The sequence below is a fragment of the Tenrec ecaudatus genome, chromosome 1 (genome assembly GCF_050624435.1).
Source record: "Tenrec ecaudatus isolate mTenEca1 chromosome 1, mTenEca1.hap1, whole genome shotgun sequence".
Taxonomy (NCBI): Eukaryota; Metazoa; Chordata; class Mammalia; order Afrosoricida; family Tenrecidae; genus Tenrec; species Tenrec ecaudatus.
This window is the reverse complement of record NC_134530.1, coordinates 220800504-220816371: the sequence shown is the minus strand read 5'-3', so window position 1 is coordinate 220816371 and position 15868 is coordinate 220800504. Positions and strand designations below refer to the sequence as shown.

The following is a 15868-nucleotide window of genomic DNA, read 5'->3' as shown; positions in this document are numbered from 1 at the left end:
GACTCATAGGCGGTAGAACTGCTCCTTTGAGTGTCTGAGACTGTAACACTTCATGGGAGTAGAAGCCCCCGTCTTTTTCCCAAGGAGAGACTCGTGGTTTCGAACTACTGACCTGTGGTTAGCAGCCCAACAGGTAACCACGACACCATCAGAGCTCCCTATAGGGACCTTCAGAGGGGATTAAATGAGAGGCATTGGTCTCACATACTAGATCGCATCCTTGACAACCAAATAGCACGTCCCCCTCACCAAGGCATCCATTCTCTGCAGACTGAAGGGGCCCCGGGCCACTGCCCATAGGACAGAGACTGCAGGTGCTCCTGCAGTGGGAGGAGGCGTGGGGAAGGACAGCGAAGGGACAGGCAAACCAGGTTCCCTTCATACAGGGCCGCCGTTCTGCACTGAGTGGCTTCCAGCAGGCAGGGTGGGAAGGAGAGCAAACGAAGCTTTGGATAAGATTACCGAAGGATTCACTGAAGAGTTAACAGGAGCTGAAATCTGGCCTGTGAATCGCTACTAAAAACTCCATTCATTCCCTCGCTCTAGGTGGAGTATGTCTGATTTATTGCAAGTTATAAGTTCTAGGATGATTACAGAAATCTGGGGATATTAATCATGAAAGAGCCCACTTCCAGTTCAATTCCTGGGAGGTTCTTTAACTGACATGACCCAGTTTTACCCACCAGGCTCTGGGGACCATTCAACATTTATACTGGGGCTCTGCAGGATCATCTTCCCCAGACCTGACTGCCGAAAGAAACAGGTGAACACCCAGCCCCCAGTGTCTGCAGAAACTCCTGCCTACGGAAACAGCCAGCCAGCCAGCGCTGAGCCAAGTGGGGGCTGCCTTTCCAGCCTTAGCCACAAATTGGGCAGGTCTGGCCCTTTCTGTCTCTTTCTTGTGTCTCGGTGTTTAGTCTTGTCCTCAGAAGAGTTGCAAAGAAGTCCCTAGCCATTCCCATGACCCCTAACTCTCCTTGACTCAGTGTTCCAGGGGATGGGGAGAACCATTGGCCTGGCTCCAGTGCTTTGCCTTTGGGATTCATATGCCCTCCCATTACCCTGGTAGTGTCGTAGGGTATGCGTTGGGCTGCTAACCGTAAGGTCAGAAGTTTTAAACCACCAGCCTCACTGAGTGGGGAAGATAAGGCGCTGTGCTTCTGTAAAGAGTTCCAGTCTCAGAAGCCGATGGGGGCAGTTCTACTCTGTCCAATAGGGTGGCTAGGAGTTGGAATGGACTCAACAGCCATTAACTCCCCTCAGGTGCATCCCACTCTGCCCCTGGGACTCCCAAGCTCCATGTCCCAGGGCCTGCCACCCGTCCTTTTCCCCTGAGGGATGGGCTAGTTGAGAGTACTCCTAGCCTCTACGGAGGAGCCTCAGGGGTGGCAGAGCATCTTAAGTGTCTTCCTCTCCAGTTACCACATCCGATGGAAATTGAGGTTCCTACCAATGCTCTGCAAAGAATGAACCAGGCTGTCAGTCAAGCGTTTCTTACCATTGTCAGGTGGAAGCATCGTCTACTCCTTTTTTCAGTCTTAAAGTCCTCGGGGAGAAATCCATTTGTGGAATCTCCCAGGACATGACTGGCAGACCTGGCCAAGCAGGAGCCCACCCTCACTCATTGTTTGCACAGAACAAACAATTGTCCTCAAGCACAGGGAGGAACCTGCTTAAACTACCAAACGCTCAGTCTGCACAATGGAATACCAGATAAGACCCCAATTAATGAGGTTGTAGTTCTTCAGGGAAATTAGCTTCAATTCAGTCTTCCGTGCCCAAAAGCACCTCAGTAAATCAATCAGGGTTAATCAAATGGTGCCTAATACGGGATTTCACAGAATCCATGTGAATGAGGAAATTACTTGAAATTTGCATGCCAATTGTTAATGTGTAAACAGGCACTTCCTGGAGTGGCTGGATAATTCATATAAATTGCAGAATGTTTAAAGTACTATTGGTTGTACTCCAGTAAACATTCCTGGGGAGCTAACATCTCCAGGTAATGTATTGGGCGGAATGGAGCATCTTTCTTTAGGCGCAGCAGAGGTAATATGTCCTTGGATCCGCTGGAGAGGGGCAGAGAGGCCAGACAGTGGAGGGGGAGAGAAGCAGGCCCCTAGTCCAGGTATCTGCTTCACAGCATGTCACGTGTCACTTCTCTCTCTTCCGGACTCCAAGCTGAGGCAAAGCAGCCTGGAGGTGAGCTGAAGCTAGGGAGATGGCTGGACTGAGGATCTTGGTTAGGAAACACAGCCCAGGACAGCTGAGAACCCCAAAACACCAATCCCGACTTGCCTGATCGCTTCATCTTTGTCCTCCCTCAGCCCAGAGCCCAGGCCCCCTGCCTCTTACACTCTTTCCTGGGAAGCACAGCAGAGGGGCTTCAGGAAAGAAACCTTGATTCTCCTTTCCCATAGATGGTGTCTCATGTCTAAGCTCTGCAGGTCTAAAACCAAACTCCCGATCCCACATACGTCTACTCCTCCTTTGCTCGCCATCCCAGGGGATAGCCGTCCAGGAAGAGCATCACTTCCCCGGATTCCTTCCGATTGCTTTCAGGGAGCCAGAAGGTTTCACCACGGCTTTTCATTCCAGCGTCGGTCATAGGAGCTGGGGATGGGCCCTCAGCTGCGTCCACCCTACCACCTAGTCCTCTGTGCCTGTGATGCTGCCGTCCATGTCTGGGGCCCGTGCGAAGCCTCGGAGGAGACTCGAGGGCTAGGAGGCATCGTGCTTCCCTGGGGGACCTCACCATTCAGGTAAGCAGGAGAGAAACAGTCCCACAGTCACCGGAGCCAAGTAGCACATGAGTTACCAATATAAAACTCGAGTTGGCAGATATAAAAAGTTTGGGAACAGCAGGCACTGGGTGGCTGGAGCTGGGACCCACCCAAAAGAGAAGTGATATTTGTGGAGCACTCTGTGCCAGGCAAGGGTTCGAGTAGGTTTTGTTTGTTTCTCAAGTGTTTTACTATCCACAAGGCAGTCGCGACCACCCGGGTTCCTGGATAGCACAAACAATGAAGTGCTCCACTGCTGACTGAGAGACTGTGGGTTCAAACATACACCTGGAGGTGCTTGTGGGGAGGAGGGGTTGGGGTAGGCCCAGCAAGCTACTTCCCAAAAACCCATCCTGAAACCCCCCGGAGCAAAGTTCTACTTTGGCATGCACGGGGTTGTCAAGAGTGGAGAATCAACGCACTATCCAACGGCCGGTAGGTGAGGGCAGGGTGCGGAAGTCGGGAGACCTATGTTGGAGAGCCAGATCTGTCATACCAGCTGTGTGCTCGTCCTGTCCTATAAAACAATCATTCTAATCCTGACACCACTGGATCATTGTGTTACACGAATTAATATACTGTATTCTGGAGCACGCGGTGAGTTTCAGCTTTTACTAGTAATTATCCTGACAATGAGCCTCTGAGAGAGGATGGGTCATTCATCCATTTGAACATGAAGACGGACCTAAAGGAGCTTGCTCATAGCCTGGGGTGGGAACCAAGGACCACGCTGGTCATGCGCAGTGTGCACAGAGGGCTGGGGCGCAAAGGGCTGCTGTTCTCGAATTCTGCTGGGGAGGGCTGGGGGTGCCTCGGGAAAGCTGGAAGAGAGTCCTCAGGATTCCTAGCTTCACAAGCAAGGGGTGAAGTCCCGCTGCCCGCATGCTGCCTCCAGGCGATGGGTTTGGCTGGACCTAACGTTTCTGACGGAGGCAGACTTGAGCGTCATGGAAGGCAACAGAGGGCCTCCGTGTGGCCCACCAGGAGGAGCGGGGCCTCAGATCTAGCTCCATGTGGCAGGGCTCTGCGGAAAGAGTAGGGACTTGGTGGTCGCACGTTCTGTGTCATGTAAGCTAAGTCAAAAAATACAAAGTTTGAACCGCGCGGTGAGACGCCCCGAGCGGCAACTCTAAGGGTGGCGATGAAGGCTGAGAGGAGAGAAGGCGTGAGCAGGTAAGCAGAGGTGAAGACGAAAACATAAATGAAGCCTAGCAGTGGGTTTCTCACTCCCTCAGCACCAGCGGCCCAAAGATGCCCCTCTCCAGCAATCCTACACCAATACAGTCGATAAGCCATGGCGCTAAAGCTCTGACTGTTACTTCCCCGAATACAACAGCTCTCAGGCCTATGAAGGAACCCGGTCATGTCCCATGAGCGCAGTGTTCAAATCAACCACAGCAAAAAAGACAGGAGGCCGTGCGTACGTTGTTTTAAAACCAGGTTGTTTATTGGTACAGACACATCCACACTCGCACTCACAGCCACACCCACACACACCCACTCCTGATGCACTGAGCCAGTACAGTACTGAGAAGGGACCTGACGAGATACAGGAGGCTGGTGAAGAGGGCATGGGTCACTGGTGACTCTCCAAACAAAACCACCGATGGACGATGAGCCATCACCTCGCAGCAGCCCTTCTCAAGATGCCTAGAATGGCCCCGATTCCCCAATTCCGGCTGCTGCTTTCTCCTAGGGGTGAGTTCTGGAGGAGAGGAGGGGGCTGAATCTCCCATAACAGCTAGCCCACTGAGAGGCCTCTGAAGTATTCAAATGGTTTTTGTGTCCCCAAGGCCACCAGTCTTAGGAATCTGGAGTTTCCTGATCATCATAACATCCATGATCCACAGGCATCTTTCTTGCCACCCAACTCATTTTCTGCTCCCAACTCCCCCAGCTCCTCGTGAGAGGCATGATGGCCAGGGAGGACAGGATCCATCCAAGGAGGGGGACCTAGACCAGGTGGGTACAGCACCCAAGCCTAAGGTTGGGCCCACCTAGTCACACCTACTGTGGAGCTCCCTCTACAGAGCCCTAAGCAAGCCCTAAGCCCCAGGCTGCAGCACTCCTCCCAGACTGGGGTACTCTGGCCCATGATCCCCGCTGCTAGCCTCACCCCTGCTGAGAACCCAAGTGGATCAGGTTGCAAACCAGCTGCCCCAGCCACCTGGAAGATGGCACTACCTGGGCCCCTCTCTGAGAAACCCGCTCCAGAAGCGTTTCTCAGGAAGCCGGCCCTGGGTTCCACCAACCCACCTGGAACGTGGATCCCTATCAGCTGCAGGCACCTTGACAGGCAGAGGAAGTAGGCAAGGAAGATGAAGGTCGGAGGGATAGTCATTCTTACCACACCAGGACATGTTTAGCTCAGTCCCGGTTCCTACCATGCTGCTGGGGAAGCCATTATAAGGGTGGAAGCCGGAAGGAAGGGTCTGGAAATATCTGGAGGCAGCTCCTGAACACCAAGAGAGCCCTGATCAAGGGTAGGGCACTTGGGGACAGGCAGGAGGGTGACTACCCTCACCAACATTGGTCGGAACTGGACTGGGGACATGACTCAGTGAAGGGCAGGCTATTTTCTTCCTGGGAGGTCAGGGGGAAGGAAGCCTCCGGCTACCTTTGCCCCGGAACTGAGTTGAGGGTCCGTGTGTATTGGAAACACCCATCATGTTTAGTCTCACGGGGCTGGGGTGACTCAAGTGAGGCAGAGGGAGGACGGCGAGGAGAAGGATGCTGGGCGCATCATTGGCAGTACAAGGCTAGACCTGGTCCCCCCCATCCCCTCGGCCAGCTGCAACGCCACCTAATGGTTGAGGCAGGGGCTTTCCTTCCCACTGTCCTGGAGGCCTGGCGCTACCTGAGGTCATTGGCCCTCCCTTGATTGCCTACACATCTCCCTGGGTGTAAAGTGGACAGGGCTGAGTTTCCCCATCCTCACCCATTGGCCCAAAGCTCAGGGGCCTATTTCTCTCAAGTCTGCCCTAACGACTCACACTTGAGAATCCGTCTAGGCTGGACTCCGTCCAGTGTCACCATCCCGAGGGAGGAGGTGGCCTGGCCCCTCAGGAGACCCTCAGAGCTGTGGTTGTGAAAACGGGCTGCGGGGAAAGATAGGACTGGGGACACAAAATCCAGATGTTAGACCATCAGGCACAGCCAGGATGGGGCCAGGCACCCAGAAGGCAGAAGAGCCCCCAAAGGGGGACAGAGTCTGAGGCACCCTTTTTTTTGGAAAGGTCATCCCAAGCCCTTGACCCCGGGGCCTGGTCCCTGGTCCCCGCAGAAGTCAAAGTCCAGACTAGGTGAGGTCCAGAAGAGAGCGGGTGGGTTTGAACGCCCCCAGATGGCCGTCCTGCCCCTCCCCTAGAGTCCCAAGCATGGGCAACCTGGGTGCCTCCACACCTCTGGGCACCCCACAGCCAAGCCCACCAAAAACGGACAGAGAGTGGGGAGGGGGAGGTCTTGGGGGTAGCGGGCTATCGAGGGGGTGGACGAGAATATTCTGAGCTCCAGGACAACTGGAAAGTCACAGACAAGACTAGGGGCCGTGGGAGGCAGGGGACCGAGCAGGAGGGATCAGGGCCGGCAGAGCCATTTAGCCCGGGCGGGAGCCGGCCCTGGGGGCCGTGGCTAGTCCCGGAAGGCGGAGAGCATGTGTCCGTAGAGATAGTGGGAGTGAGCTAGGAAAGAAAGAGACAGACAGGCAGACGCGGTGAGTCGGGGCCGAGTCCCTGCGCAGCCAAGGCACAAGCTGCAGCGGCGTGCGTGCGTGCGTGCGTGCGTGCTGCAAAGCGCCAAGCGCCAAGGCCCGAGGAAGCAGGAAGGGGCAAGCGGGGCCTTGGGCGCAGCCAGGCTGGCAGCCAGCGGCGGGTGCGGGGGCAAGCGGCAGCGGGCCGACAGCAGGAGCGCGCGCGCGCCCCGAGCCGGGCCCACTTACCCCGAGTCACGGGCACACCCCGTCAGACCCGGGGCGGGAGGGGGGGTTCAGCAGGAGTAGGTCCGAACCGTGGAGGTCTCCAGTCTCTGCGCCCCCGCCGTCCCGGCTGGGAGCCGTCGGCAGCGCGGGAGAACACAGAGCGGCCCGTTAGTGCGCGCACACGCCCGCGCCCAGGCCGCCGTTAGTGGAGCGTCAGCGCCAGAGCCGGCCCGGCCCCCGCCCTCGCCAGCGGGGCCCCGGAAGCCCGGGCAGCACCCCGCGCCCCGGGGCCTCGGCCGTGCCCGGCCCGCTTGTCACTCACCTTCCGGCATGATCTTCTTTGGCGGCGGCGGCGGCGGCTGCAGGGGCCCCAGCGTGGACACGCGGAAGCCAGCGGGGAGGGTCTCGGCCGAGGCGCTGAGCATGGCGCCGTGGTGGTCCCGCGGCCGGAACCGTTTCCTCCAGGAGGGCGCGCGGCGGAACACCTTGTCGTCCCCCTGCACGAGGGGGACGCCAGAGGCAGGTTGGACTTGTCACCCTCGGCCCTTGCCTCGTGGCAGGGTGGTCAGGGCTGGTTCTGGGGATGCTGCTCCCATCTCTTTGGAAAGAGGGACAAAGTGACTTCCCCCTTGTGGCCTTAGGCTTTTCCATCTGGAGGCTGAAGGAGCAAGTGGATGGTTCCCAAGCCTCTCAAATTCCCTGTCTCCAGGTGGTGTGGATCCCCTCTGGCTGGATCTGTCACAGCCACAAGTGAGCTCTGTCTGTCTCAGCCTGGCTGGGGATACCCGCTGACCTCTCCTCAATCTTAGGCCTTCTCTCAGCCTCACCCCTGGGAAGTGGAGTCCAGCCAAGTCCCCATACACCTTCTCTTCCTGCATTTTGGGGGCCTCAGTCTGGCAGTACCCCCTGTTTGCGGGAAGAGTGGTCAGAAATCTGAGCTCCAGGTCCAACTTTGTCATTTTACTAGCTACCTAACCTTGGACCAGGTCTAAAGCCTCTCTGGCCTTCAGTACTGTAATAACACCTGTTTCTCAGGCTGAGGCTCCTAATGGGGTCAGGTGAGATCAGTCTATGACTGTGACACCCCTGTAGGGCCCCACCCAGGGGCACACTACCCAAGAAGCAACGTAAGCATAGGCTTACTGGTGCCCACTTAGTCATCTAGAGCTCCCCCATGTCTTGACTGGAGCCCTGGGGGCTATCCAGTAAGTTCTGGACTACTACCTGCAAGTCTTCTCGGAGAAAGATGGGGTTCTCTGATCCCGTAAATATGTACAAAGTCTTAGAAACGCTATGCAGGGTTGTGAAGAGTGGGTACCGACTCGATGGCAGTAGGTTTGGGGTTGGCATGTCACTCACTCCAAATGTCAGGGCCCTCCGTGAAGAAGGGAACTCCCCACAAACGTTGCCAGAGCCCCATCTACCTAGGCAGAGCAGCTCACCCCACAAAGGTGCTTCTCTGCCCATGACGGAACAGTAGGTAGCACTGACGGGGGCTTAGAGGGAGGCCCAGACGGACGTCTTCTCAGAGGCGATGGTGGGGGCAGGGGTGTGAGGAAAGAGAAGCAGCGCAAAACATGGGGATCGGACACAGAGGTGGGACAGAACGGAGAAGCTAAAAATACAGTCTGCGTTCTTTTGAGCTTGCTTGCAGCCAAGTGAGCAAAGACAGGCTTGACAACCAAGGACAGCCAGTGCTGGTGATGGGAAAGTGCGCGGGGCGGGGGGGGGGGGGGGGAGGGACAGTGGTGAGGAGGGAGGAGCAGACAACTGGAAAGGAAGGGAGCCTGACCACGCAGGAGGACAGGAGCAGGGCATGCCCAGACATGTGGCTTTTGCTCAGTGCTGTCCAGTCGATCCCACATAACAGAATGATCAACTGCCCCATCCTGCGCCATCTTCCTGGTTGTCACCTTTGAGCCCACTGCTGCCACCACGGTGCCAACGCATCCCGTTGAAGGTCATCCCAGAAAACTCACTGTCCTGAATCTATTCCAACTCTCAGTGACCCTACAGGGCAAGAGAGTGCTGCCCCTGTGGGCTTCTGAGACTATAACTCTTTATGGGATTAGCAAGTCGCCTCTTTCTCCCAGGTCTCTTCCCTGAGACCACCCATAAATCACCAGTCCAGACAAAGCAATCCGACCATGACCCTGTTCCCCAAGGCCCTTAGTTCAGAGTAAGAGCACTCACGTCATCCAGCTTCCGGTCCGTGCCCAAGGCCAAGAGGTTGTTGAACTCTCGCTCCAGCACCTGGCGCGCCTGCAGGTTACAAGGCAAGAGGGAGGGGCAGGAGGGGCTGTCCTTTATGAACTCTATACCAGCTCACCTGTTTGGGGGGAGGGGGTTGCTCCCCAGCGTACAGATGGGGTGTTTGAGTGTATCCGGTCTTTAGAGAGAAGTATCTAGAATGTTAACAAGCCTTCCTGACACTGCTCTTTCCATCAAGCCTCGTGTCCGCTTCAAAGGGAAACTAACTCAGGATTCTTTCACACGGAGCATATTAGTGAATATAATTTTGGAAAAGTCGGATCACAGAACCTAACACAGTGCCTCCTGGGAAAAAGAACACACATTCTGTCTGCATGAGAGAACGTGCTTTGCCGTCTGTTTCTTAAAGCCGTCCACAGGTGCTTTGTTAGAGCCGCATCACGAAATGAAGGCAGCGTTTGGCACGGAAAGAGTGCGGCCGGTACTGCTCTAACAGGTACCTGCAACAGAAAAGTGGTTTGGGAAGTAGGTCATCGGCAGAGGCTGGAAGAGTTTCAAGGCACCTAACAGTAAGCCCTCGCCTGCCCTGGGGAGACGGTTGGTGGAATGAAGGTCGCAGGCACTTCTGGTGAAGGGTCAGGAGGCAGTGATGAGAGCTGTAACGCCAGAGACCGTGCAGATGGCGAGACGCAGCAGCAGAGCAGAATCAGGAGACTGCTTGAGACAACTCAGAGAGCCAACCCGCAGAGCAAGAGAGCCGAACACCTTTGGCAAGCAAGAGGCTTCCTGGCGGGGTAGGGGCCACAGGACACTTAGCAATAGAGCTAAAAAAGCGTTATGACACTTGCCTGAGCAGGACAGGCAGGGAGGCCAGCCCAGGAGGCCTGAGGGGATGAGCTGCCAAGGAACCAGGAAACAAAACAAGGCGTGTGGGAAGCTGAGCTGCCCCAGTCTCAAAGCCTGTTGAGTCTCAAGGGGTGGGCCTCTGGCCTCCTAGGCTTGCAAGCATCAGGTATTCACCAACTTGGTTCTAGAGCTGTCATTCACAGGTGCCAGGGGCATAAAGCCAGATCCCCTACCCAAGTTGAGGGGCAGGAACTACGGAGGTAAGGTCTTCACTCAAGTAGATAAGAAGAAAGGGGTGATCTAGCTCAGAAGCAACAAAGCCCACATGGAAGAAGCACACCAGCCTGTGTGATCATGAGGTGCCAAAGGGATCCGTTATCAGGCATCAAAGAACAAAAAATCCTATCATTGTGTGCTCACCTTCCCAATACGGTTGCTGAAGACAAATGGGTGCATAAGCAAATGTGATGAAAGCTGATGGTGCCCGCTATCAAAAGATAATAGTATCTGGGGGTCTTAAAGGCTTAAAGGTAAGCAAGTGACCATCTAGCTTAGAAGCAACAAAGACCACATGGAAGAAGCACACCAGCCTGTGTGATCACGAGGTGTCGAAAGGATCAGGTATCAGGCATCAAAGACCAAAAAAATCAAATCATTGTGAATGAGGTGAGTGCAGATTGGGGACCCAAGACCCATGTGGAGACAACTGAACATTTCCTTACAGAAAGGTCGCAGGGAGGTGACGAGCCAGTCAGGGTGCAGTATAGCAACAATGAAACATACAACTTTCCTCTAGTTCCTAAATGCTCTCCCCACCCCCACTATCATGATCCCAATTCTACCTTACAAATCTTGCTAGACTAAAGGACATACACTGGTACAGATAGGAACTGGAAACACAGGGAATCCAGGACAGATGATCCCTTCAGGACCAGTGATGAGAGTGGAGATACTGGGAGGGTGGGGTAGAAAGGGAACCAATTACAAGGATCTACAGATAACCTCCTCCCTCAGGATGGAAAACAGAAAAGTGGGTGAAGGGAGACGTCGGACCATGTAAGATATGCCAAAATAATAATTTATAAATTATCAAGGGTTCATGAGGGAGGGGGAAGTGGGGAGGGGAGGAATAAGGAACTGATACCAAGGGTTCAAGCAGAAAGCAAATGTTTTGAGAATGATGATGGCAACAAATGTACCAATGTGCTTGACACAATGGATGTATGTATGGATTGTGATAAGAGTTGTACAAGCCCCCAATAAAATGATTTTAAAAAAGGAGAAGGATTGCCCAATGCCCAAGGAGCAGAGTTGCTGTCCCAGTGATGGGCCTGGAGGACAGAACAGAGGGGCCTCCATCCAGGGTCCAGAGAGCGTGGTCAACACCCAGAGTCCAGAGAGCACCTCCGAGATGGTGTCAGGCGGCAGGAGTATCATCCAGGCCCGGAGAGTGAACACACAGGGTTTTGCTAGGTGCCTTACTCACTTGGGCCCCTTTCCCAATTTCTCCCCTTTGTGATGGAAATGTCCACCTTGTGCCAGTTCCCCCATTGCACTGGGAAGATAGCTGGTATGCTAGATTCACAGCTGAAGAGGCATTTTGTCCCAGGAGATGAAATTTGTACATTCACAGTTGATTGATGACTTTCGGGATGATAAGACGGGATGAAAGCATGCGGCAGTGGCATGAGTCTTGGTCATGGCTGTCATGGATTGAGTTGTATCCCCCAAACATTGTCCGTTTGGCTGGACCACGTAATGGTTTGGCAACTATGTAACCAGGCGTTTCACTCCCCATGAGCGATCTGATGGGACGAGTCTATCGGTTGTAAGGGAGTTGGGATGGGATACTCAGGTCGAAGCTCTGATCCGCAAAAGGGGCGCTTCCCTGGTCTTAGGCCTGTATCATGTGTTATGTTGTAGGAGATAATGGGAGAGAGACTCAAGCAGGAGTGAGCGGCCTGACTCAGTGAAGTAAGAAAAGTCAAGAACACAGCACCTCCGTTGCACCCAGTCCCTACACTGAGAACCCCTGAGACTAAGGAGAGGACTGCTACCAAGACACGTGGAGCTCCTCAAGGGCCATCAGGACCACAGCTGTGGGAAGCAAGACGAAGCATCATTACAAAGCAATGGCCCAGCCACACTGACACTATTGTAGAGAGATACAATTCAATCCATGACAGTCTATCCTTGACCCCCTAAAACTCATGCCATGTTGGCACCGAAAAAGCCTGCTCCCTAGAGTCAGCATCCTGAATTCGAACTTCTAGCCTCTTAAATGCGGGAGGATATGCTTCTGTTTGCTAAAGCCATCCACCAAGGTATTTCTATCTCAGCAGCACTGCATAATGGAGACACACCTTCCTGGGGACAGATTAGGGAACCTATAGACCGAGGAGAACCAGAACTGGATTTATTTGGATTAAATAGATGTGATACTGTTCTACAACAAAAGCTTAAATTTGGGAAACTGCAGTCAGGGATAGACGGACAGCTCCTGGGTTGGGTAGTGCCTGGAGGCCTCTCTGCTTCCCAAGTTTTGAAATCCTTTGGAGTTTGGGGAAATGCTAGAAACGCAAACATTTTTTTAAATTGTCCAGAGATATTTTTAACCCTCTTCAACACAGTGTTTCATACTAGGTCAGATGCCTCTTTCCCCAGTAGCTAAGAAAACGAATGAGTCAGGGGAATTAAAAAGGGTAGAAAGCAAGTGAGTGGTGTCCCTGCCGGTGCTGACAGATTCACTGCTGTCCACAAAAATAAATGCATTTAGAGGCCGGAAATGAAAACCGAGCCCCATTCTGGGCGGAGGCGAGGAACCCCAGGGCTCCCGAGGGATACGCTTTTGTCCATCTTAGGAACATATTACCACATTTTTACAAGCCACCTGAGAGGTATCCAAATGACGCTGCTCCTCTGGGTGAGGGGAGGCAACGATGACAGGTCTGAACTTCAGAACCACCGCACCCAGCTGTGCGTAGGCAGCAAGGCTGCAGAGGAGGTTCGGTGTGGGCAAGTGAAGGAAAACCGCATCTGGGGGAATCTTCCTTAGAGAACGAGGGGATGTAGGCTATGAGGTGAAGGAAGGTCACTGCAGAGGGGACACACTGCCCCTTGGGCTGCTGTCTCACGCATACAAACACACACACACACACACACACACACACACACACGCCAAGGCACAGGCCCCAGCAGTTCAGACAGCACAGCTCTGCCCTCACACGAGCCAGAGGCATCTGCTCCCAGAATAGCCCGGGCAGTTCGGGGGGCTGCATTTCAGGAGCCCTGACAGCTGCAAGCAGGCCAGACAAGGGCAGCTAACGTGATCAGAGGGCGGAGGCAAGTCTCAATGAGGAGCGGCTAAAGGAATTAAGACCACTCTGTCTGCGGGACCAAAGCGGGGGCGCAGAGGCAGCACAGCACACTTCCGGAATCACAAAAGGTGAGAAGCAGTCACATACCAGTCTCCCTCCAGAATTAGCACTAGCCAGTTCCCCCCGGGGGAGCCAGGACAAATAAAATCAGGAAGTCCTTTACACAATAGGCAGTACACTTCTGGAATCCATTACCCACCGGAAGTCAGAAAGGCCAAAAATATAAAAAGGTCCCAGAGAACTGAGATGTATTCTCGGAGGACAGCCCTACAATAAGGATGAGTGTAATTGAAGGAGATGTCTACTCTTCAGAGCTGCTGACAGGGAGACAGAACCCTGCAGTGGAGAGGCCCTGAGGGAGGCTGCTCCTTTGTCTACTCAGGAGCAGACCCCTGGCGCGGGGTAGACAAAGGCAACAGGCTCTCTGATTCCCATTGGCCCCAGGACTAGTTCTCTGGGGAAACCCCACTGAGGTGAAAGCAGGCACCGAGCTGCCAAGGTGGGTGGGGAGGAGATGGGTCTACTGCAGCATGGGATGAGCACTAGATGCACACTACGGGCTAGGCGTGCTCCTGGGGTTAGCGCTCACGCTCCTTGGAGTATGGCTGGGCACAGGGGACATCTCTGGAGGTCTGAGGACATTGTGATCCCCGCCCCCCTTGGACACAGACCCCAGAAGGCCTCAACAGACCCCTGCACCTGGAGGACCAGGAAAAGGCAGGAGAGAGCGCCTGACTGACGTGACAGGTGATGAGGTGGCCCACCTGAGTGTTCTGTGTGGGGATCTGGAGGACCAGCGCCAGCGTGTTGTGGTCGAAGTTCTCGTCGAGGGCCAGCAGGGCACCGTGCACACCACTCTCGTGTAGGTTCCCCGCATAGTCCCGCAGCCCGATGGACTGGACCCAGTGAACCACCTGGTCGTTAGTCCAGACCAGCACATCTGGAGGGTGGGGGGAAGAAAGGGCAAAGCAATAGGTTGGCCGAGGCCCCTCTAAGGACAGAGAAATGATGCTGCCTAGACGCAGAGCCCCACTTCCCCCTGCTCTTGGTCCCACACGTTTCTGTCTACCATGGCAACTGGGCGCTGGAGAACCATCTCCACCCACCCTGCTCCATCCCTGCCAGCCTGACCTCAGCTGCATCGCAAAGCCAGGGCACGGGGCATCCCCCTGCTGCCAGGCTGGAATGGGCTTCTCATACTGCCTGCCTGCCCAGTCTCTCACCAAGACTCCCCTCTCTCCTGTCCAACCTAACTCCCACGGGCACCTTTCACACCATCTGCACCCGGCTGGCCTTGGGGAAGGATGGGGATAGGTAGCATTTGTCCAGTCATGCCCACTGTCTGGTGTGGGGGAGGGCACGAGTGTGACAGCCACCTGGGCAGGGGCTGTTTCTTCTCCATCAAATAGCAGCTTCCTTTGGGCATGGCCGCTGCCCCCTTCTCCCCCATTAGACCAGAGCTCCTTAGGGCTCTGAGAGGCCAATCTTTCCTCTGCTTGGCCCACCCCAGGGTCCCCAGGCAGGTCCTACCCCCATGCCCTTCCCAGGGGGCCCGGCTGAGTCGGAGCTGAAGCCTTACCCCTGATCTCGTGCTGGCTCTCCTCCCGCCTCTTCTCCAGCTCCTTGCGGTCATAGTTCAGCCTCTTCAGACACATGATGCCATACTGAAGACTGGTGCTGCGGGCACACGGCACCCTGAGCCCGAGCCTTGGAGGGCCCCATTCCCACCACACCCGTCCCCACACACCACAGCATGTCCAGGCTATTTTTCCAGTTAAAGAGCACCCACAGGCATCCAGGCACCTCCTTTCCCCAAATGACACCTTAGACCTATCATCCCAAGGCCACTTCTCTGCCTACCCAGAGAGTGGGCTGGAGGGACTGACAGGAGGTTGAACGACATTGGCATGCCCATTCCTCTCCAGGCACTGTGCTTGGAACGGAAACAAAGACCCTTAGCTCCTGCGAGACCCTTATGTCCTGCAAGTCAAATTGTACCCCCATTTCACTCAGGGCCCTCACAATGGCCTTCAAGGGGTTCCCTGATCTGCCTCCTTCCCTGTCTACCCTCCCTTTGACCACTCTCCCCGTGTTTGCTGCAGCCCCAGTGTCCCCTCAACTGGGCAGATGCTTGGCACCCATGCGTGGGGCCCTGGCACTGCCTGTCCTCTCAGCCTAGGGCATTCTTCCCCCAGTTGGCGGCATGGCCCTTTAAATCTTTGCTCAGATGTCAACTTGTCCATCTGATTTGAAATAGAAACAACACCCCCCCTTAATTCCATACTCCCAATGCCTTCCCCGTTCCTGCTGGGGCTGCCGCATTGATTTCAACGCAACACCGCTGGACCCTGCATCGTCCTCACAACTGTTCGCACATGTAAGCCCATGCGGTGCAGTTACTCCGCCAGCCCGGCTTGGGGAGGGTCTTCCTCCCCGTCACGGGCCCTCTTCTTCATTGAGCGTCATGTCTTCCTCCAGGCATGGGTGCCACCTCCTTAGATGGCATCACCATCCTCACTTCCACGGAGCCTTCTGGCTAGACCTCTTCCAAGTCAGATTCGTTCATTCTTACCGCAGTCCACGCATCTTTAATATTCTTTGTCAAGACTAAAATTCTAAGGCCTCGAGCCTTGTTCCGTCTTCCCTGTTCATTGTCCAGCTTTGACATACATATGAGGTGACCAAACAATAAGATGGCTTGGATGAGGCCTACCTTAAGCCCCAAAGGGACATCT

The 15868-nt window shown here is 54.9% G+C and overlaps 1 protein-coding gene across 1 annotated transcript in view; it reads right to left on the bottom strand.

Moving 5' to 3' along the window:
- Positions 1–4229: 4229 nt before the first annotated feature.
- PPFIA4 (PPFI scaffold protein A4) overlaps positions 4230–15868 on the bottom strand; it is a 47169-nt gene continuing 35530 nt past the window's right edge. The window contains exons 24-28 of the mRNA XM_075529068.1: positions 14713–14810; positions 13898–14073; positions 8893–8961; positions 7022–7196; positions 4230–6463 (exon numbers count right to left, since the gene is read on the bottom strand). Coding sequence (XP_075385183.1) covers positions 6414–6463; positions 7022–7196; positions 8893–8961; positions 13898–14073; positions 14713–14810 — 568 coding nt within the window. The 3' untranslated portion in view covers positions 4230–6413. The remainder of the gene's footprint in view (positions 6464–7021; positions 7197–8892; positions 8962–13897; positions 14074–14712; positions 14811–15868) is intronic.